We start from the raw sequence: 19,388 nt of genomic DNA on the forward strand, positions 1-19,388 counted from the left end.
ATAATAATCCATAAATGGTTTTGCGGATTGCCGAGTTTATAGCCGGGGCACCCTGATTGCCAACTACTTTTCTTAAGTCTCCCGCTCGGGCCAAGCTGGGCAAAGGTCGACCCGTGCGGCCAACTTCGGGTTCAAGCGTCGGTCGTAGACTCTAAGCTAAACTAGGCTAAGCTAAGTCTGATCAGCTGAAAGTGGCGTGATGGATGCAGGAAAAAAAGCTTCTTATTCACACTTTGGCATCCTGCCCCTTTAAAAAATGGCTTGACGTTAAGGCTAACTTCAAACTTTGACACAGTATGCTCGAGGCAGGGGGGGGGGTTGCTGCACCACTCATTAAAATCTTGTTCGACACCAAGACTCAACCACTGAATCAACTAGCCGACAAAAATGACTCCATTTTGCTTCCCACCCCCCCCCAAATTACGGGTCGCTGACCCCCGTGGGAGCTCGCTACCATGTGGGTCAACAAGCACTGAGCAGAGCCCCGTCGTTGCTTTTGTGGCTCAAATGACGAGCGTGTCGTACAACGGCAACAGGATTGGGCTAATCTGGACAAAAGGAATGTTTTCCCGGCGTTGGGAAAAGCGCGGCTTGGAGCCATCCTCCTCCCCTCTCCCCTCCTCATCCTCATCCGCTTTCTCATTGCCATTCTGGTCTGTTCCTCTTGGAAGCACCAGTTTGCGCTTTTCTGCTTTCAATCTGGGGGGGGGGGGGGGGGGGCAAACTTTTTGCAAACAGTTTTACGAGGTTAGATTTAAGGTTATGGTTACAGGGTGGAGGTTATGTTTGGGTTGAGTTAGAGGTTAAAGTTAGGTTTAAGGTTTGGTGGGTTGTGGTTGGAATTCCAGTGCACTTGAAAAGAAGGGGGTCAAAATGACCCACATTGGGTCAAAATGAACCAACTCAACCTTTTGGGGTTTTTCATTTAACCTCAAATTGGGTCAAACGATTTGATCTGATTTGATCTGATTACGGGTTGGCGTTTTGCGCTCAGCGTATGTTCGAGTAGCCCACAATCGATCCATTTAGCGCAATTGTGACAGAAGATCAACAGATGAAAGTATTTTTGTCCACGTTTTTCTAATTTGCAAAGGCCATCAAACGAGAAGACGTGATCCTTTATGAGTGAGGAATGCAATGTGACCCTGTGTAAACATAAAAGCGCCTTGAGTGAGTGCAGATGTGCAAGACTGTTTGTGAACTCTTCCATCACGTCTGCGGAAATATAGCTACGTCTAGAAAAACGTGATCGATTACGTTGACGGTCGCATTGAACACTTCCAGACAAATTTGCCTTCAATTTCAAATGTATTTATAGAAAGTAGGCTAAAAACACACACATACACACACATGGGCCACATTATGGGATGCAATGCTAGTTTTACTTTCGTATGCTAGTTTGAACGCATTTGCAAGTTTGTCTGAATGTAAAATTTCACATTATTAACTCACAAACGGCTAAAAAGTGAACATTATTGTACACTTGAATGGCAGTTTTTAAAAACCTTGCAGTCTCCTCTTCCATGAATTTTTTTTTGCATAATTACAACCATGCAACCTCTCACAATAGAATATGCCAGAATTTTTCTGCACACATTTTTTATTTATTTATTTTTACTGGCAAGAGGGCCTCAGGGAATGGCATTTTTGCAAGAATCAACCCAAACGTGACTTTTATGCTTTAATCTTATTTGTGTGCATGCATGTGCTGCTAATTCCCCAACAAACAAACAAAGCACATACACGTGATGAAAAGCGTCTTGGTGGGCTGGAAACGCGAAAGGGGGGCTACTCCTCCTCGTTCCTAATAAAAGGAGCTCATCAGAAGCAAGGCGAGCGAGCGAGTGTGTCACCATGATCAACTTATTCGCCTTCCTTGTGGAGAAAGTCTCCCTCCTCTGCAAGCTCAAAGTGCTGGTTTTCGGCTCTGCGCATGCGCAAGAGCGTCCCACCCAGCTCCGGGGAGCTTCACCCCCACCTTCGCCGCCTCATCCGCCTCTCCAGCGGGGCGACCTCCTCGAGGTACCCCGCACGCTTTTCACTCACTTCGGAGTCTACTTGGGCGACGACCGGGTGGCTCACCTCATCCCGGACATCCTACCGGCGCTCACCGACGACCAACGCCGTCTGGCCACGGTGGTGACCAACGGGCGGCTGATCATCGGGTGTTTGTGCCGGCGCGCCACGGTGCGTGTGGACACCCTGGAGGACTTTGCGTACGGCTCTCGAATACTGGTGAACCGGACGGACGGAAGCGGGCTGGTGGTCGGGGCGGCGAAGGGGGCCAAGGCGCTCCCCGCAGAGGAGGTGGCCCGCCGGGCAGAGGCGCTGCTGGGCAGCTTCCCCTACAGCCTGCTGTGGAACAACTGCGAGCACTTCGTCACGCACTGCAGATACGGACGCGCCGCCAGCCGACAGACTGAACAGGTAGTTTGCCTGTTCGGGCCACCCTTTCACACGAGGCATTTTGTTGTTTCTTTTCAATATTTGTTATCTCTCGTGGTTTTGCATCTGCTAATACATCTATTTGAGGGGTTGGGGCGGGATTAAAATTACATTTACAAATCAGTCAGCCCTACAAGGAACTATGTTGGAGCGTCAGTTCAAAGTAGTGCTCTGTCGCCCTCTTGTGGTATCAAATAGTAACATTCTATTTTTAAACGCATTTCTGCTTTTTTGTTGTCGTTGTTGTTCCCCTCTAGTTTTGCGAGTGCATAAAATCGGCGATCAGAGACCGACGCAGCATCCTGGTGACGACAATTCTGGGAATCATCTTCATGTTCTTTGGCGGCATGGCCACCTCAACTACATTACCCACAATTCTTATCCCCTTCACTCTGTGGATGGCTGGTTAATTCCCGTAGAGTGACTCTTAAACCATGTTTAAAGTTAACCACGTGCCTTAGAAGTGTTAACGTGTTCTGCCTGTAATGACAATAACTGGCTTATTTCATTAAAGTGTCTTTTTTTTTTTTGTTGATGTGTAAAAATGTGTAAATAATAAAACATGTTATTTTTATGGATCTTGATTTGGGTGGTTTGTATTGTTTGTTTTCAACGACTTACTGCATTTCAATGAACATCAGTTACAGTATGTTAAGACTTCAAGCGACCTCACCAATTTTTTTTTTTATTATTAAATTAAAGGCATTTATCTAAGTTTTTCCACAAAAGACAATATCAGCATAAACAAACACGAACATCGCCATTTTTGCTCCAGCACACCCACAACCCCGAATATCAGCAACGAGGTTTAGTCAATATCAAAAGCAACTTAGTCGTCAATAAACTTAATGGAATTAAAAAAAATAGAGAGAGTCTTTCTGGATGACTGAAAGTTGCTGAGTCATGATGGCAAGAGTTCAACAACCAAAGCGGTTTATCAATTGGCCAACAAATGTTGGTCGACCTTTTCTGAATGACGATTTGTTCCTCATGGCTTAATACGATGAAAAATAGTCTCCCTTTTCAAAAGTGAATGTACATTATTTTAGTTTTCTTTCCAAGACAATTTGATCTTCAACAAAAGTAACTTATGTGGTTTTGTAAACATTAAAAATAATTGAAGAACTTTGACAAGTTTAAGTTTTTGCTGGATTGAGTGTACTTTTTGTTCTTATTCGTAAACAATAATTCACAGTTCAACAAACTTAGTGTAAATGTTTTGGTAAGCTACAAAAACCGAATTTACCAACGAAAGCTGTTGATTTTCAGGTGGAGCTTTTTCGGAATGAGGATTTGCGCCTGATGTGGACCCTCGACCTTAATACCCTCCAAATGAATCAATCCCCGATTTCACATTCCAGAGCGACCACTGAGTTCTTAGAGAAAGCTCCTTTCTTTCCAGTCCAGCTGCATGGTTGGTCGGCCCATGGCTAATCCCCACCCAACCCACCTCGCCACCTGATAAAAGCGCCCAGGTGTAGGCTTGCCCTCACATGCCCATCATGTTCCTCTACCAGCTCCTCAGTTTCTTCTTCACCACCTCCAGGAAGGAGGAGAAGGAGGAGGACCCGGCCTCCGGGTACGACTTGTCCCGGTACAAGAGGGGCGACCTCCTGGAGGTGCCCCGGACCCTCTTCACGCATTTTGGCATCTACCTGGGCGACGGCCGGGTCGCCCACCTCATCCCGGACATTCTCCCCGTCGTCACGCGCGACAAGACGGCCGTGGACAAGATGGTGACCAACAACCGCTTGCTTCTGGGCGTGGTGGCCAAGGCGGCCAGCGTGCGAGTGGACTCGCTGCGGGACTTTGCGTACGGATCGCCGGTACTGGTGAACCGAATGGACGGCGTGTGCAAGCAGCCGCCGCTGGACGCCGACGAGGTGGCCAGAAGGGCGGAGAAGCTGCTGGGGGCCGTCGCCTACAGCCTGCTGTGGTACAACTGCGAGCACTACGTCATGTACTGCAGATACGGCATGGCTATCAGCTACCAGACCTATCAGGTACTGCAAATGTGTCCGGAAGATCTTTTTGGAGTTTTTGTTTTCATAATTAATTTTAGATATATAAATAAATGATGAGAGTGATTTTATATAAACATTTAAAAGTCAAAGGTTGTTTATCTGGCCTGGCACCTGGGGCGTAGAAGCATTTTTTTTTTCGGGCAGTGCCCCCATAGTACACCCCCCATCGAACTTTGTTTCGCCTTTAATCATGATTGCAAAATAAAAACAGTTGTGACTGTTTATGGTATTTTGCAGTTCTGCACAACGGTGCGCAAGATTGTGTGCAGCCGCACCAGCTCGTACGTCACGGCCCTGTGCGGCGCAGCCGTGCTGCTTTACCTGGGCTGCGCCACGCCCGTCACCCTTTTGGCCACGCTGTTACTGTCCTTCATCATCTGGATGGCAGCCTAGAAAGGCCTCGACAAAATATCGCCTTCAAATAACAAAGGTCAACATTTTGAACTGAAACATATATATTGGCGAGTACGTTAATAATAATAATTGTAAAAATACTGTAACTAAATGAATGTTAGAAAAGTACATATTGTAAATACATATATTTACATTCATATAGAATATACACATCCAATATTTTCAAATAAACTTTTAAATATTGCAAGAGGTTAAAATAGACATACATTTTTACTTTGACCTATATGTGTTACAATATTTGTGATAAATATGAATGTAGTTTTTATTTTATTTTATATTATGTTGAGTACATAAAATTTTGCGAATGGGCTACCAAAAAGCTAACGTTGGTATTACAGCGCCACCTGTTGCTTCATTTGTTGTACGTTTACTGTAAATGTTCAATGTCTTTTTAAAAACATCTTTATTACTTTATTTTCTTATTACAGTGTTAAAAATGGTCCAAATAAACACAACCACCTGTTGGTTTAGTGTCTTGGTGGTAGTTGAATTTTTACTGTGTCTAGAGAGAAAAAAAAACAAACAAAAAAAACATTTTTACGAGTGAAGGTGATGATTCAAGTTGCAGTGAGCTATATCTACGACTGTTTGGATGTATGATGTCATGCAAGTTGTTGTGGGACCATTAAAAATGTATTTCCACAAGCTTATCTTGATTTGTTTTGATTAAAAGTTTACACACCCCTTTAAATAGCGACTTATTTTGATGAAAAAATGAAACATCAGAACTTTTTGGTGGCTTATCCAGCAGCTGCCATGCGATTTTGTTCTTCTTCTTAGTAAGCAAGTAACACAGTTCAGCTCATTTTCCCAGATGCATGCGATTGGTTAGCATTCTTGTTTGTTTGTGGTTTTATTCTCTCGGCGCCAGGCCTCCGAGGATGCCAGGCTGGAAGCTTTCCCACACTTGAGGTGGTGTGAAGGAACGTTGCCCGAAAGAAAATGACAAATGTTCTTGTTTACTGGCAAAATCTCACGTTCACACTTGTTAAACCACAAAGTGGCACCTCAAAAAGGTCAAAAGGGCAGTTAGTCATCTGTTTATTTATTGTAATAATCTTTTATATTTTTATTATTAATTATTTTATTATTTTATTATTTCATTTTATTTGTTATTGTTATTCTTATATTATCACATCATTATTTTTATTTCATTATTTCTATTTATTGATTAATTATTTTTTTATTGCAGCATCAAGAATAACCCGAAGAGAACTACCCTATTTGTACAGGTATTAAAACTTTTGCTTTTTTATTTTATTATTTGAGTATTACATTATTTCATATTTTTATTATTTCATGATCACATTATTGTTTTTTTCATTTATTTATTAATATTATTTTATTGCAGCATCAAGAATAACCTGCATAGAACTAGCCTATTCGTACACGTAATGAATCTTTAGTTATTGTTGGCGGCGCCATATTTTTAAATGTTGAGGTAAATATAGTCAGAGGAGAAGATGCTCAGCTAATCAGACGGCCGCCTCCAAATTGCCCAACCCACCCCTGTGGACTTTGATGAGCATTTTCCGATTACCTCGTTAGCATTCAGGGTAAAGTCTCTAGATTAACAGAGACATAAACATGCGCTTTCAAAGTATTTGATTTTTTAAAAATTAAATCGCAATTTAATTGCCATGCTGTATAAATAAATGTGCTCATTAAGAAGATTTCAAAGATGACTCCAAGCCTGCTCATTAATGGCGCGCCACGCAATCTCGGGAAAAGACATTGTTGCGTAATGTCTGGCCATCCATGTATATGTATGAATGTAGCCTAGATACATGCGCACGCACGCACGGACGCACGCACGCACGCACGCACGCACACATTTACAAACAAAACTGTCACGGGTCATCACACTCGATCGATAATGTGCTTAAAAAAGGTGCCATCATACGAGGGCTAACAAACAACCTGCGGTGTTTTGGGGGCAGTGTTGACGAGAGGAAGGATGGCACTGATCAATAATCAATCACCCCTATGTCTCATCATGTTCTCTTTGATAGACTGAAATCAACTTGAGAACAGGATCGAGCGGGACGTTGTACAGAACAGACCAGTTGAGAGCCAGGAATCAATAAATGAATGAATGGAATAATAAATGGATGGATGGATGAATTGATGGAAAGGAGTGAGGAATGAATGAGGAGTTTAATTTTAAATTTATTGAAATGAAAAAAAGAAGTGTGTTTATCCTTTTAAATTTCTTTCTTTTCTTTTTTTAAATTTTATATTCTGATTCTCTGTTTCTGGAACAGTGACAAGAAATATGTATTTTTTTTCTTTTTATTAATTTTTTTCTTTGATGGGGATTCTTTGTTTCTGGAACTGTGACAAGAAAAGTTCAATTCTATTCTATCAAGTTGCAAAATAATAGTTTCTAAATAGTCTTTTTAGAACAAAAGAAATGGACGAACACAGAAACGATAGCCAATTATGTGAGCGTCTGACCTGCATGCGCATCCTGTGTGACGGCGGCGGGCGGTGAGGGGGGGCTGAGGGGGGGTCTGTGACGCGCAGTCGGAGCTCGTCGCATTTTCAGCCGGCTTCCCAGTGGAGACCAAGCTTGCGTCTGCTTTGCGTCTTTCCTTCCCGTCATCTGCCCATGGACCTGGAGAGCAAAAGAACTTCACGTCAACTTGCACATTGAGGTAAGTTGGGAAAAAAAATAAAAAAATACGCATGACACATTCTGTCTTATTTCTTTCAAAATGTCGGATTCTTGCCTTGAGTTTGGAGGTCCCGTGTTCAAACCCTCTGCTCACCTTGACCGCCTTGTTCATCGGCTCCTCCGCCTCAAAGTTTCACACACATGGGTCCATTGGGGACCTCCGGTGCTGGAGTTTACTCGCGTTGACTTTCTAGCTTCTCAAACAGCGCCGAATATCTTTAGTTACAGACTGACGTTATACGTTGCTTCGGCAGGCCAGCCGGCCGGCCGGCCGATAGGGTCGCCGCAACATGGACGCGGCAAATGAGGCACTGCGGCTGTCGGCACCCGAGTCCTACGCTAACTGCTGTTGGGCCAGCATGGGAACGGTGCCCGTTGAGAACCAGGCGGCCTATCTGGGCCTGGAGGACAGCACCCACCTGCCCTCCGTCCGTGCGGCGCTCATCATGGCGTACGGCATCATCATCGCCCTGGGGGTGGTGGGCAACACCTTAGTGATCCACGTGGTGTTTCGTTTCCGCCGCCTGCGAACCGTCACCAACTTCTTCATCGCCAATCTGGCTCTGGCCGACCTCCTGGTGGCATCGCTCTGCTTACCGTTCACGTTGGCGTACACCCTCCGTGGCGAGTGGGCGTTCGGCCAGGCGCTGTGCTTCGCCCTGCCGTGCGCGCAGGGCGCCGCCGTGCACGTGTCCACCGTCACGCTGAACGTTATTGCGGTGGACCGCCTCCGCAGCGTGGCACGTCGCCCGGATGGCGCGCCGCGGATGTCCCGACGGGCGTGCGCCGCTGTGGTGGCAATCACCTGGGTGGTCAGCGTGCTCTTCGCCAGCCCGCTGGCCATCTTCAGAGAGTACGCCACCTTCCACTTGGCGCCCGGCAAGTCCATCCAGGTGTGTGCCGAGAAGTGGCCCGAGGGGAGCGGCAGCGCCCCCTACAGCCTGGCCATGTTGTTGCTGCAGTACGGCCTGCCGTTGGCTGTCAACACAGGAGCCTACGCGTGCATCTGGAGCAAGGTGAGACCATAGAAAGTTTTATACATCGAGCACCGCCTTACAAATATTTTGCTCTCCAAGTACTGCTGTAAAGACAAACATAAACAAGATCATAATATAGCGACTAGCTTTACTGTAACATTTTTTCCAGTAGTGGTAATCAGAGAAAGGCCCTGTAGCTTAATCTAATACAATAAAATGTTGCTTTGCTGCCATCTTGTGGCACAGAGGAACTAAGAACCCTAAATTTCAATTTCAGGATGGTCCTAAAATAAACTACAGAGTCCCGCTTCAAATAGTGCTTTGGAATACATGATGCTAAAAATGCTAATACCTTTATTTTTGTGTGTTTCTCGGAGCTAGCTGAACGCCAGCCGCCTGTCGCGCGCCCACCGCCGCCGCCGTAAGACCACCAAGATGCTGGTGACGGTGGTGGCCGTCTTTGGCGTCAGCTGGCTGCCGCTGCACGCCTTCCAGCTTGCCGTGGACATGGACGGCCGTGTGGTCTACATGGACGACTTCAAGCTGCTCTTCAGCGCCTTCCACGTGGTGGCCATGTGCTCCACCTTCGTCAACCCCATTCTCTATGGCTGGATGAACAGCAACTACAGGAGCGCCTTCCTTGACGTCTGCACGTGCTACAGGCCCTTTAACATCCACAAAAAGATGAACAAAATGTCCCCTGCCCCAGCTTACAAGTTTTAAGATCCTACTTAGCATTAGCATCAAATTAGCTTCATGAATAAAAAAACTGAGAATTTGTCTTTGCAATTTTATTGAACACACTTATAATCATAACATTGGAGTACATCATAAACAAAGGTCAAGGGTCAAACAAAGGGACAAACACTGCTTCTAGCCAAACCTCGATTAAATAGAATACACTCAATGGGCCATAAGCCCCAGACGGCGGCGGCCGTTTTTAGGAGCCCCGGACGGTGGCAGTGGATAGATATTTACTTTATATACAGATATATAATTCTAATTCAAAAGGTAGAATTCAACAAAAACATTTTTTTTAGGAGTCATGGATAGATACATAGATACTTATACATACATAGATATTGTATAACACAAAAGGAATACCATTTTTTTTTTCTAGATTATTTTGCAGTTGGTTAACTGGATAGCTGCTGTAATTTTTTTTTTTTTTTTTTTAGGGGCCATAAGCCCCAGACGGCGGCGGCGGATATATAGATACTTTGTATATATAGAGATATAATTATAATTCAAAATGTAGAATTCAAAACGGGGCACTCAAAGACATTTTTTTTTTTTTTTTTTTTTTTTAGGAGCCCTAAGCCCCATATATAGATATATGATTATAATTCAAAAGGTAGAATTCAACATTTTTCTCCAGATGGCGGCAGTGGATAGATACATAGATACTTATACATATATAGATATTGTATAACACAAAAGGAATACCATTTTTTTTCTAGATTTTTTTGCAGTTGGTTAACTGGATAGCTGCTGTAATTTTTTTTTTTTTTTTTTTTTTCGGCGGCGGATATATAGATAGATACTTTGTATATATAGATATAATTATAATTCAAAATGTAGAATTCAAAACAGAGCACTCAAAGACATTTTTTTTTTTAGGAGCCATAAGCCCCATATATAGCTATATGATTATAATTCAAAAGGTAGAATTCAAAACAGGGCACTCAAAAACATTTTTCTCCAGATGGCGGCAGTGGATAGATACATAGATACTTATACATATATAGATATTGTATAACACAAAAGGAATACCATTTTTTTTTCTAGATTTTTTTGCAGTTGGTTAACTGGATAGCTGCTGTAATTTTTTTTTTTAAGGGGCCATAAGCCCCAGACGGCGGCGGCGGATATATAGATAGATACTTTGTATATATAGAGATATAATTATAATTCAAAATGTAGAATTCAAAACAGGGCACTCAATTTTTTCCCCAGATGGTGGCAGTGGATAGATATTTACTTTATGTATAGATACATGATTATAATTCAAAAGGTAGAATTCAAAACAGGGCACTCAAATCTCTCGGCGGTGGATACTTATACATATATAGATATTGTATAACACAAAAGGAATACCATTTTTTTTCCTAGATTTTTTTTGCAGTTGATTAACTGGATAGCTGCTATAATTTTTTTAATTTTTTTTTTTTAGGGGCCATAAGCCCCAGACGGCGGCGGCGGATATATAGATAGATACTTTGTATATATAGAGATATAATTATAATTCAAAATGTAGAATTCAAAACAGGGCACTCAATTTTTTGTTTTTTTTTAGGAGCCATAAGCCCCAGACTAGAATTCAAAACAGGGCACTCAAAAACATTTTTCTCCAGATGGCGGCGGTGGATAGATACTTATACATATATAGATATTGTATAACACAAAAGGAATTTTTTTTTCTAGATTTTTTTGCGGTTGGTTAACTGGATAGCTGCTGTAATTTTTTAAATTTTTTTAGCCCCAGACGGCGGCGGCGGATATATAGATAGATACTTTGTATATATAGAGATATAATTATAATGCAAAATGTAGAATTCAAAACAGGGCACTCAAAGACATTTTTTTTAGGAGCCATGAGCCCCAGATGGTGGCAGTGGATAGATATCCACTTTATATATAGATATATGATTATAATTCAAAAGGTAGAATTCAAAACAGGGCACTCAAAAATTTTTTTTTTTTAGGAGCCATAAGCTCCAGATGGCGGCGGTGGATAGATACATAGATACTTTATACATATATCAATATTGTATAACACAAAAGGATTACCATTTTTTTTCTAGATTTTTTTGCAGTTGGTTAACTGGATCGCTGCTGTAATTTTTTTATTTTTTTTATTTTTTTTTTTAGGTGCCATAAGCCCCAGACGGCGGCGGCGGATATATAGATAGATACTTTGTATATATAGAGATATAATTATAATTCAAAATTTGGAATTCAAAATTTGGAATTCTATCTACTGCCACCGTGTAGATAGATATTCCAACAACTGTTTGAGTGAAACAGGTCACTCAAAAACATTTTTTTTTAGGAGCCATAAGCTCCACATGGCGGCGGTGGATAGATACATAGATACTTTATACATATATAGATATTGTATAACACAAAAGGAATACCTTTTTTTTTTTTTTCTAAGTTGGTTAACTGAATAGCTGCTGTAATTTTTTTTCTTTTTTTTTTCTCCTCACTCGCTTTTCTCCTGAACGTCAGTAAGTGCTTTGAGGTGTCAAGAAAACATGCACAAACTTAGCTTATCGGGCAGCGCACGGTACGAGACCGCCGCTGTTGGGTTGTCGTAGTTTTTGTGGCTCAGACGGGCGGCGCCGTCGCCAGGCGGACGACCTTCAGCGACACGTCGCCATGCAGTCGCAGCAGCCTGATGTCTGCCAGTCGGACGTCGCGCTGGTAGGCGTAGTGCAGCCGGTGGCCCCCGGCCAAAACGCGGAAGACGTGCTGGTTGCAGCTGATGACGATCTGAACGAGAGAGGCAATTAGGCGGGGGGCGCTGGCGAGTGCGCGGCATGGAGCGTTACCTTGAAGTCCACTCCAGGTTGCAGGGGGATACGGGCAACGCGCAGCTGGTTTAGCTGCTGCTGCTGGTCCTGGTCACTGTCCAGTTGGGAGCTCAGCGTGACGGTTTGGGTCTCGGCGTCCAGCTTGAGCTGCAGGATGGTTTGGTCGTCGGCGTTGAGCAAGCTGGCTTGGAAGCTGCGAGCGACACACACACACACACACACACACACACACACACGCACACACACGCAGACACACACACACAGGCGTTGGCGCTTTGCCCAAACGATTGCCTTCTTTACCCTGGTGTACCTCTTGGCCTTCTCGTTGCCCTGCCCTTTGATGGTGATGGTACTTCCCACCTGAAGACCTTTGATCATTTCCAGGAGAAGGTCTTTGCACTGCATTGGGCATACGCAACGGTATATATTGCAATCCACGCATTTGGCCACAAGATCAAGAAGCAAGCGGCTCAAGCGTAGGCGTCAAACTCCCAAATCAGGCCCGACATGTCAACTCCCATGATTTTTGCCAAAACCAATGTTGTGTTTATTCATCCTTTCCGTAGTCATTTGAACAATAACTGTCATATAAAATACGGTCCTCTGAGGGATGCCGCAAGGACAAAGTGGCCCGCGATAAAAAGGAGTTTGACAACCCTGGGCTAAAGCGTTTGCGTGCCACTCACAGTTCCGGTCGACGCCATGGACAAGGCCTTGGAATCGTCGCTTTCCGTCTCGGGCTCTCCAGCGGCGATGGCGTAATGCGCTTTGGGCATCTTGCACACAAAGCGATTGAGCTGCGTGCACAACATCCGCATCCAGCGTCCCGTCTGAAAGACAAAGGGGGTGGGCGTGTGGGTGGCTGCCGGTGGGGGCGTAACCGTGCATGCCTGCAAGCTCACCTGGTAAGCCGCCGCCACGCAGTTGTCGTCCAAGGGGAGCTCGTTGTTGGGCTCTCCGGCAGCCCAGAAGGTCCAGGTCACAGGGCGGTGGTCTGACCACATGAACATGCCGGGAACAGCCAGGTCATTGAGTCCGGTCCACGTGTCGCTGTCATCTGCAGAGGAAGGGCGAGACATCACATCTCTGAACATACGAGGCGAGGCGAGGCGAGGCGAGGCAGCGTACCAAAGTACAAAGTCGTCTTCAGCCACTCCTGCTCCACTAGGGAACCCACGGACACCAGCTGGGCGCCAAAAGTCCCGCAGGCGTGCTGAGCGTCGGCCCAGGTCTTCTTGTCCTCAAAAATGCTGTAGCAAAAGCCGGCAAACTCCTCCCACTCAGGTCCCAAGCATCTCATCTCTGCCCATGAGACGTCACCAGGTGTCACGCACACGTTTGACGCCACGGCGCTTCGGCAACTCACCTCCGTCGGCAAACGTGAACGTCAAAGGCCCGTCTTGGTTCAATCTGCGGATGGACGCCGGCGCTCGCGTTAAGCCGGCGTCTGTCATCAGAGCGCGCGCTGATAGCGGGCCACTCACTGTTTGGAGGGGATTCCGTTCTGTTCGGATGCTTTGAAGATCTTCTGCGCCGGCGCTTTCAGCAAGATGCACTTTCCTCCAGTCTTGTCAGCGACGACGCCGGCGTGAATGGCGGCGGCGCAGATGTGAGACTCCTGCGCTCACGCAAAGCGCCGCGTCAGAGGAGGGCGAGCGGCGGGCGGCGCCGTCACGTACCTCTTTGTACACCCACGTGCCGTAGACTTGGGGGTCCAACTTGGCGCAACCCGGCGGACAGAAGACCCTGCGGACGACACGGCCGTTGCGAGACTGGCACTTGATTGGAAAGCTCGGACGCGCTGCGACCACTCACGTAGTGGGCTGCTGGTCCAAGGCGACATTGACGAACTGCTCGTCGCAGCCGATCACATCTGCGGACGCGAGAGTCACAGTTGGTTTTGACGGTGAGCGCGGCGCCGGCAGCTCGCTTACTGTCAAGCGTGCATCCCAAGACGTCAAAGCGGAGGCCGACGTTCCATTGGTGATCCAGTGGCAGGATGCGGATGAACTGGGCTAGCACGGGCTCCATCAGGGTCTGAGTCGCTCCGGGGGAAAGCTGGCGAGAAAGACAAGTGTGAGAGAGCGAGAGAGAGAGAGAGAGACAGAGACAGACAGAAGAGAGATGGAGAAAGAGGACAAGAGAGAAAGAGAGCAAGGGAAAGAGGCAGGAGATAGACGGAGCAAGAAAAAGAGAGAAAGAGAAATGGAGAGAGGGAGAAAGAGAAAAGGAGAGAGGAAAAAGAGAAGCGACGAGAAAAAGAGAGGAAGAGAAAAGAAGAGAGGGAGAAAGAGAAAAGGAGAAGTGAGAGAGGAGAGAGGAAAAAGAGAAAAAAAAAAGTTGGCCCACGGCTGCCCACTCACGATCTGGGAGTGGTCGGTCCAGTCCTTGCCATCCAAACTATGGGTCATCTTAAACCTGGACCAGTGCCTGGAGGAGGCCCAAGGACACATCTGGATCTCCATCCCGGTCACCTTTTTCATCTCGCCTAAGTCCACCTCGATCCAGCTGTCTATAGCTGAGGGAAGGAAGGAGAAGCCAGATAGTGCGCGCATGTGCGTGTGTGTGTGTGTGTGAGTGTGTGAGTGGCGGTGTCAGAGTTCTCCACGTACGCTTCAACGGTTTCCAGCAGCTTTTCCCATTGAGGCAAGCCTTGTCGGGCCCGAAGCCGCTCAATGAGGAGGAGGCTCTCAGCCTCAACTTTTTCAGGCTGCCTTGGGTGTTGCCTAAACTGTGAAAACACTCTTTGGACAACGAAAAATGTTATTCAGGACCTCATAGGCTTAACTGCTTTGTGCATGGACACACCCGCAGCAGTAAAGGCAGCGCGGCACACAACAATCCATTTGTCATAGACGAGACGACACCTACCGTCCGTTTCGCAGGTGTAGACCATCTGGAGGTATTTGGAGACCTCGGGGCAGGGGTCCTCCTTCATGGGCTTGACGAGGCACTGGTGGTAGTTGTCGCACTCTTTCCTGTAGTGAAGGAGGGCACCTTCCACCGTACATTTGGCTGCGAGAGGGCACCAAGTTGACACGTCGGCTAAAGGACGGCCGACAGTCGGCGGGGCCTCCTACCGTCTGAGCCGCGTTGGGCCGAGCAGACGTTGCTGCTCCTCCGTCCGTAGAAGGCCGACTGGATGCGCATGACTCTGTCTTCGGGGCAAATGGCTCGGTTGTCGGCGTTCTCACATATCTCTTGCTTGAGGAAACCTGCGGGCGGGCGGGAGGCAGGGCAGGTTAATTAGTTCTGGCGGACCATCTTTGCAAGCGGCAATTTCTTACCGGCGTGAGGCAGCGGAGCCTGTTGCGCTGTCGCCGCTGCAAGACCAAAGGCAAACGTCAGCACGCCTTGAGATAAAGGGTCGCGGCCCGTCCCGTCCCACGCCGCCCCGCCCCGCCCCGCCCTCCTACCTCTTCTCTTGCAGATGTAGCCTCTCTTGATCTCGCACACGTCAAATTCCCAGTCGCCGTTGTCAATGAGAAAGGAAAGGCAGCCTCCCCCAACTTTGTCGCCATGGTGACCTGCAAGGGGGCCAACTGAGACTAAGCGCTAAGTTCCTGAATGGGGAAATGAGCGTGGCTCGCCACAAACCGGCGCTCAGGTGGACGTAGCTGAACGGGGAGCCGTCGGCCCACCGGCCGCCGCTCTCGGCGAAGGGGGCGTCGGCGCCCAGCCACAGGGAGGGAGTGGTGAGCACGGCCTTGCTGTGACCTTTGGATCAAAGTTACCACATGGTAGCGCCAAAACACAAGTGCGGACATGAAGACTGCGCGCGCACACACACACACACACACCGTGCACAAAAGCCTGCTCGTGAGAGTCTATGATAGTGAGCAGATGGGCATCGTGGAGGTTGCAGTCGTCGCGCGCCTCCTTCCAGCTTTTGAGCCCGTTCCCTCTCATCAGGTAGCAGAAGTCGTTGGCGGGGTTGTCCAGCCACTCCCAGCCGCATTTGTCGCTCCAGCCTGCAAGGCACAAGTGGTGAGAATCTCCACGGATGGTGGAAACGCGTGCCGCCGGCCCCTGACCCACCTGGGAGCGGTGGAGGAGGACTGGTGGACTTGGCTGCGAGGAAGCGCAAATGAGAACAAGCATGAGCGTTATCAAAAAGTGCCCGGTGGTGACGGCGCGCGGCCTGCGCACCTTTTTGACAGATGTAGTCACGTATCAGATCGCGGCTGGAAAAGATCTGTCCAGTTTCCGACAAAGGACAGTGGTTCCTGTCGGAGTATGGATGACCTTCGTGCCACAAGATGAAGTCCTGTGGACGACATTGGTGACGTGCTCAGCGCATTGCCCTTATGCTTTCCCTCACTCTCTCGACAACATTCTACTACTACTGTCATCATCTCGCAATTTGGCCAAAGGTTTCTTCTGAAAGGGGAACATTGAAAATAAGGTCGGAACAGTTTGTAAGCGTTTCACTTCGCTTTTGATCACCAAATGATTACTGAGCCCGGCACCGCTCCCCACTCCCCCAGGGGATGTATTAAAATCACACAGGGATGGCTTCAATGCAGAGGACCAGATGTGTGTGACCATCATTGGGACTTTATTCTTGCCCCAAACTTACTGTGGGTGTTACTTACTGAAGATGTTTTGTCAGTCCACTCAAACCCATTCGATGTTTTGTGCAGTCCCAGCCAAGGATTGGCGAGTAGGTGAGCTTGCAGAGGGAGAACTCAGCTTTAATTCAAGAAGAGCACCCAAAACGTGATGATGGGCCTTGGTGCTCACCACGCATCCATTCGCCGTCTTCGAGTGAGTGAAGGCTTGCCAGGTGACCTCCCCGCAGGACGCAGTCATCCTCAGCTGCCTGCCACATTTTCTTTGTCTCCTCAAAGTAGTGGTAGCAAAAGGGGCCGTGGAGCAAGTCGCCGGGGTCGCAGGCGGAAGCTGAAGGCCCAAAGTAACATTGAGGAGAAACCTGTGACGGGGCGGCCAAGGTGCAGAAAGAAGCCACTCACTTTGCACCGGAGAGAGAGCCAAACCGTCGGCCTTCTTGGAGCACGGTTGTCCGTCCGGGCAACCTGCATGCGGGAAGACAACGTGACGGGCGGCGCTCCTCTCCTCGACATGACCGACGACGAGCGGCTTACCGTCGGGCGAGCGTTTGCACATGTACGCCAGGGAGGACTCGCACAAGCCGGTTCTCCACTTGCCGCGCTGGTCTTGGCGAAGCGTTAATGGCTGGATGTAGGCGCAGGACTCCAATGCGGTGCTGTCGGGGTTGGGGGGCAGCGACAACAATGCTGTCGGTCAGGCTTTTGTTGCGCGAGCTTGCTCCACAATGTGACTTTCTTACTTTACGGCTTGATCGGCACCCCAGTTGGTGTAGATCAGCGGTGTGTCGTCGGACCATTTCGGCTCCTTGCCTGACATTCGACGACACAACTTATGGCCGCATTCCTGCGGAGGAGACCAATCGCGGTTGTCAACCCAGCACAGCCCCTCCTCACATTTAAACTCACCAGGTTGGCGAGTCCGATCCAGAACCGGTCGTTCCCCATTTTGCCCTTCACAAAATCTTCCTCGGCCAATGAGTTGAAGGAGACCAGGTCGCCGCCCTCCAGGGCGCAGTGTAAACGGGCCCCCAGCCAACCGTTGGTGGCCGACATCTTCTTGTAGCAGCTGGAGCCGAACGCCTCCCATCCGGAATCGCACGAAATGTCTGTCGAGGGAGGGCACATTTGGCTGGCTGTTCAGTGTGACACATCAGCGCCTGAAAACGGCGCCCTCGCGTGGTCGCAGGGGAGTAACGCATTCACAAGTGCTCACTCGGATGCTACGAATGTGTGTGTCTGCGTGTCAAAAGAAAAACTTTCAAGTTAAGCTCGTCAACTCACCCACGATTTGCCTATTATTAGAGCGCCTTTTTTTTTAACCAAAACACGGCGGCGCTTTTACCTTTTATTGAAGGACGACAAAAAGTAACGGAAGAAAAATATGAACGAGCTCGTGCGTGTCGGACGCAACAGACAACTTGAATCGTCTTTCCCGCAAAGCATTGCAGAGTAGAAGCATTGTTTTGTGTAGCAGCGCTGAACAGTTGAGACGGTAAAAAATAAATTGAAAAAAATGTGCACGGGTGCTAGCTGCGCTCGACGCCTCTCCGAAGGCGCCACACTTTCAAACGTTACTTTTCCCCCCCTCCAAGTTATTTTATCCAAATTGGCGCCTTCAATTCTTGTTATTTTTTTCTCTTCAAACATTCAAATTACCTCCACAAAGCGTGATCCAGGCGCACAACGTCAGTGTCAAAGCCACCACAAGTGTGGGGATGCTCATGATGTCCAATCGGGCAGCCTGGCCCACGCAGACAGAATCTGAAGCAGAAAATTAAGCAGAAGACGGAGTTGAAGGAGAACTTGAAGTCGAAGCTGAAAATGAAACAGAAGAGGGACTTGAAGGAGAACTTGAAGTTGAGCAGAACTTGAAGCCGAAACTGAAGTTGAAGGAGAATCAAGGCTCTGAAGCAGCGCCGGGTATTATTCAGGTCTCTGCAAATGGGCCAGTGGTGAGTAGATGCGGGTCAGGGGTACCTGGCCGGCTTATAAAGTCGAGCAGGTAAGCTCACGCGCAGTCACGCACCGAAGCTCAAAGGTGACGCAGCGGAGCGCGGTGCCCCATGCAACAGCTTCTGTCGCCCTTTAACAAAACACCCGCAAGCCGTGGATCAGGACTTTATGATGTCATTTTAAAGCTTTGACCGAGAGCGGCGCCTCGCTCGCCCCGTTTTCATCACGGCTTTCAACGAAGGCGGAGAGTGCGCGAGCAATTTTGGTGGCAAAAAGATTTGCGCTGATCCAGTCCTGTCCCGAATACAACCAAAGTTTCAATGCCAGACACGCAATCTACATAGTGCGACCTATATACCACTGCAAGGTTCAGAAATGTATGAAAATTAAGTTGAATCAAAGGTTTAGAAATGTATCAAAACAAAGCTGATTTGTTCAAATATATATCGACATTTACGTTTGAAAATGACTTCTACTTTTACTCATTCACTTGCAACCGCCAAAACTGCTAGCACCTGATTGGTTAGTAGGGGTCAGGTGACGGGGAATGCGGAAGTTGTCGCAGCGAAGTCCTGACAAACAAGGAATCCTTTTCCGTCCTGGTTTCTCATTTCACCATCATATACCTTGAAGAAAAAAGTGGACACAAGAAAAACAGATAACATAATTTGACCAAAGGAAAACAGAAATTTGACCAGTATGATTTGAATACAGCAATACCTATATAGACTCTGGACACAAAATTGTGTGTGCGTGTATGTATGTATGTATGTGTATATATATATATATAT

The 19,388-nt window shown here is 47.3% G+C and overlaps 4 protein-coding genes across 6 annotated transcripts; 3 read left to right on the forward strand and 1 right to left on the reverse strand.

Annotated features, from left to right (window-relative positions):
• The first annotated feature begins 1,825 nt into the window (after positions 1-1,825).
• LOC148399789 (lecithin retinol acyltransferase-like) lies at positions 1,826-3,029 on the forward strand. Its single transcript, XM_088373717.1, has 2 exons — positions 1,826-2,427; positions 2,703-3,029. The coding sequence occupies exons 1-2, from the start codon at positions 1,855-1,857 to the stop codon at positions 2,853-2,855; spliced, it is 726 nt and encodes a 241-aa protein (XP_088229843.1). The 5' UTR covers positions 1,826-1,854; the 3' UTR covers positions 2,856-3,029.
• A 916-nt stretch (positions 3,030-3,945) lies between these two features.
• LOC148399790 (lecithin retinol acyltransferase-like) lies at positions 3,946-5,533 on the forward strand. The gene is made up of 2 exons (XM_088373570.1): positions 3,946-4,448; positions 4,707-5,533. The coding sequence occupies exons 1-2, from the start codon at positions 3,948-3,950 to the stop codon at positions 4,860-4,862; spliced, it is 657 nt and encodes a 218-aa protein (XP_088229696.1). The 5' UTR covers positions 3,946-3,947; the 3' UTR covers positions 4,863-5,533.
• A 1,881-nt stretch (positions 5,534-7,414) lies between these two features.
• LOC148399791 (neuropeptide Y receptor type 2-like) lies at positions 7,415-9,308 on the forward strand. 2 transcript variants are annotated; one of them, XM_088373797.1, is made up of 3 exons: positions 7,415-7,540; positions 7,815-8,576; positions 8,919-9,308. In XM_088373797.1, exons 2-3 carry the CDS (start codon positions 7,851-7,853, stop codon positions 9,258-9,260), a joined length of 1,068 nt encoding a protein of 355 aa, XP_088229923.1. In that variant the 5' UTR covers positions 7,415-7,540; positions 7,815-7,850; the 3' UTR covers positions 9,261-9,308. The 2 variants fall into 2 exon arrangements, with proteins under 2 accessions (XP_088229923.1, XP_088229924.1); XM_088373798.1 differs by lacking the exon at positions 7,415-7,540 and having other exon boundaries at positions 7,803-8,576.
• Positions 9,309-9,313: 5 nt separating this feature from the next.
• Positions 9,314-18,992, reverse strand: LOC148399792 (C-type mannose receptor 2-like). Of its 2 annotated transcripts, XM_088373794.1 has the most exons (29): positions 18,671-18,992; positions 18,301-18,579; positions 17,551-17,750; positions 17,385-17,488; positions 17,179-17,300; positions 17,047-17,109; positions 16,817-16,975; positions 16,669-16,745; positions 16,223-16,340; positions 16,112-16,144; positions 15,874-16,044; positions 15,671-15,790; positions 15,490-15,600; positions 15,361-15,396; positions 15,154-15,288; positions 14,945-15,088; positions 14,686-14,817; positions 14,437-14,591; positions 14,008-14,131; positions 13,889-13,946; positions 13,753-13,819; positions 13,558-13,691; positions 13,440-13,483; positions 13,202-13,375; positions 12,976-13,130; positions 12,760-12,903; positions 12,384-12,472; positions 12,092-12,266; positions 9,314-12,032 (listed from the first exon to the last, which is right to left on the reverse strand). In XM_088373794.1, the coding sequence occupies exons 2-29, from the start codon at positions 18,365-18,367 to the stop codon at positions 11,868-11,870; spliced, it is 3,276 nt and encodes a 1,091-aa protein (XP_088229920.1). In that variant the 5' UTR covers positions 18,368-18,579; positions 18,671-18,992; the 3' UTR covers positions 9,314-11,867. The 2 variants fall into 2 exon arrangements, with proteins under 2 accessions (XP_088229920.1, XP_088229921.1); XM_088373795.1 differs by lacking the exon at positions 18,671-18,992 and having other exon boundaries at positions 18,301-18,614.
• Positions 18,993-19,388: the final 396 nt, after the last annotated feature.

The sequence above is a fragment of the Syngnathus floridae genome, chromosome 4 (assembly GCF_059516105.1).
Source record: "Syngnathus floridae isolate MCC-2025c chromosome 4, RoL_Sflo_1.0, whole genome shotgun sequence".
NCBI classification, from domain to species: domain Eukaryota; kingdom Metazoa; phylum Chordata; class Actinopteri; order Syngnathiformes; family Syngnathidae; genus Syngnathus; species Syngnathus floridae.

What these genes read in the sequence shown, in the direction of transcription:
- LOC148399789 (XM_088373717.1), top strand. Translation starts at nt 1,855, where the DNA reads ATGATCAACTTATTCGCCTTCCTTGTGGAGAAAGTCTCCCTCCTCTGC. An exon ending in CCAGCCGACAGACTGAACAG is followed by an intron (nt 2,428 to 2,702) that starts GTAGTTTGCCTG and finishes GTTCCCCTCTAG; the next exon opens with TTTTGCGAGTGCATAAAATC.
- LOC148399790 (XM_088373570.1), top strand. Translation starts at nt 3,948, where the DNA reads ATGTTCCTCTACCAGCTCCTCAGTTTCTTCTTCACCACCTCCAGGAAG. An exon ending in TCAGCTACCAGACCTATCAG is followed by an intron (nt 4,449 to 4,706) that starts GTACTGCAAATG and finishes GGTATTTTGCAG; the next exon opens with TTCTGCACAACGGTGCGCAA.
- LOC148399791 (XM_088373797.1), top strand. Translation starts at nt 7,851, where the DNA reads ATGGACGCGGCAAATGAGGCACTGCGGCTGTCGGCACCCGAGTCCTAC. An exon ending in ACGCGTGCATCTGGAGCAAG is followed by an intron (nt 8,577 to 8,918) that starts GTGAGACCATAG and finishes TCTCGGAGCTAG; the next exon opens with CTGAACGCCAGCCGCCTGTC.
- LOC148399792 (XM_088373794.1), bottom strand. Translation starts at nt 18,367, where the DNA reads ATGAGCATCCCCACACTTGTGGTGGCTTTGACACTGACGTTGTGCGCC. An exon ending in GGATCGGACTCGCCAACCTG is followed by an intron (nt 17,489 to 17,550) that starts GTGAGTTTAAAT and finishes TCTCCTCCGCAG; the next exon opens with GAATGCGGCCATAAGTTGTG. An exon ending in TGACTACATCTGTCAAAAAG is followed by an intron (nt 16,145 to 16,222) that starts GTGCGCAGGCCG and finishes GCTTCCTCGCAG; the next exon opens with CCAAGTCCACCAGTCCTCCT.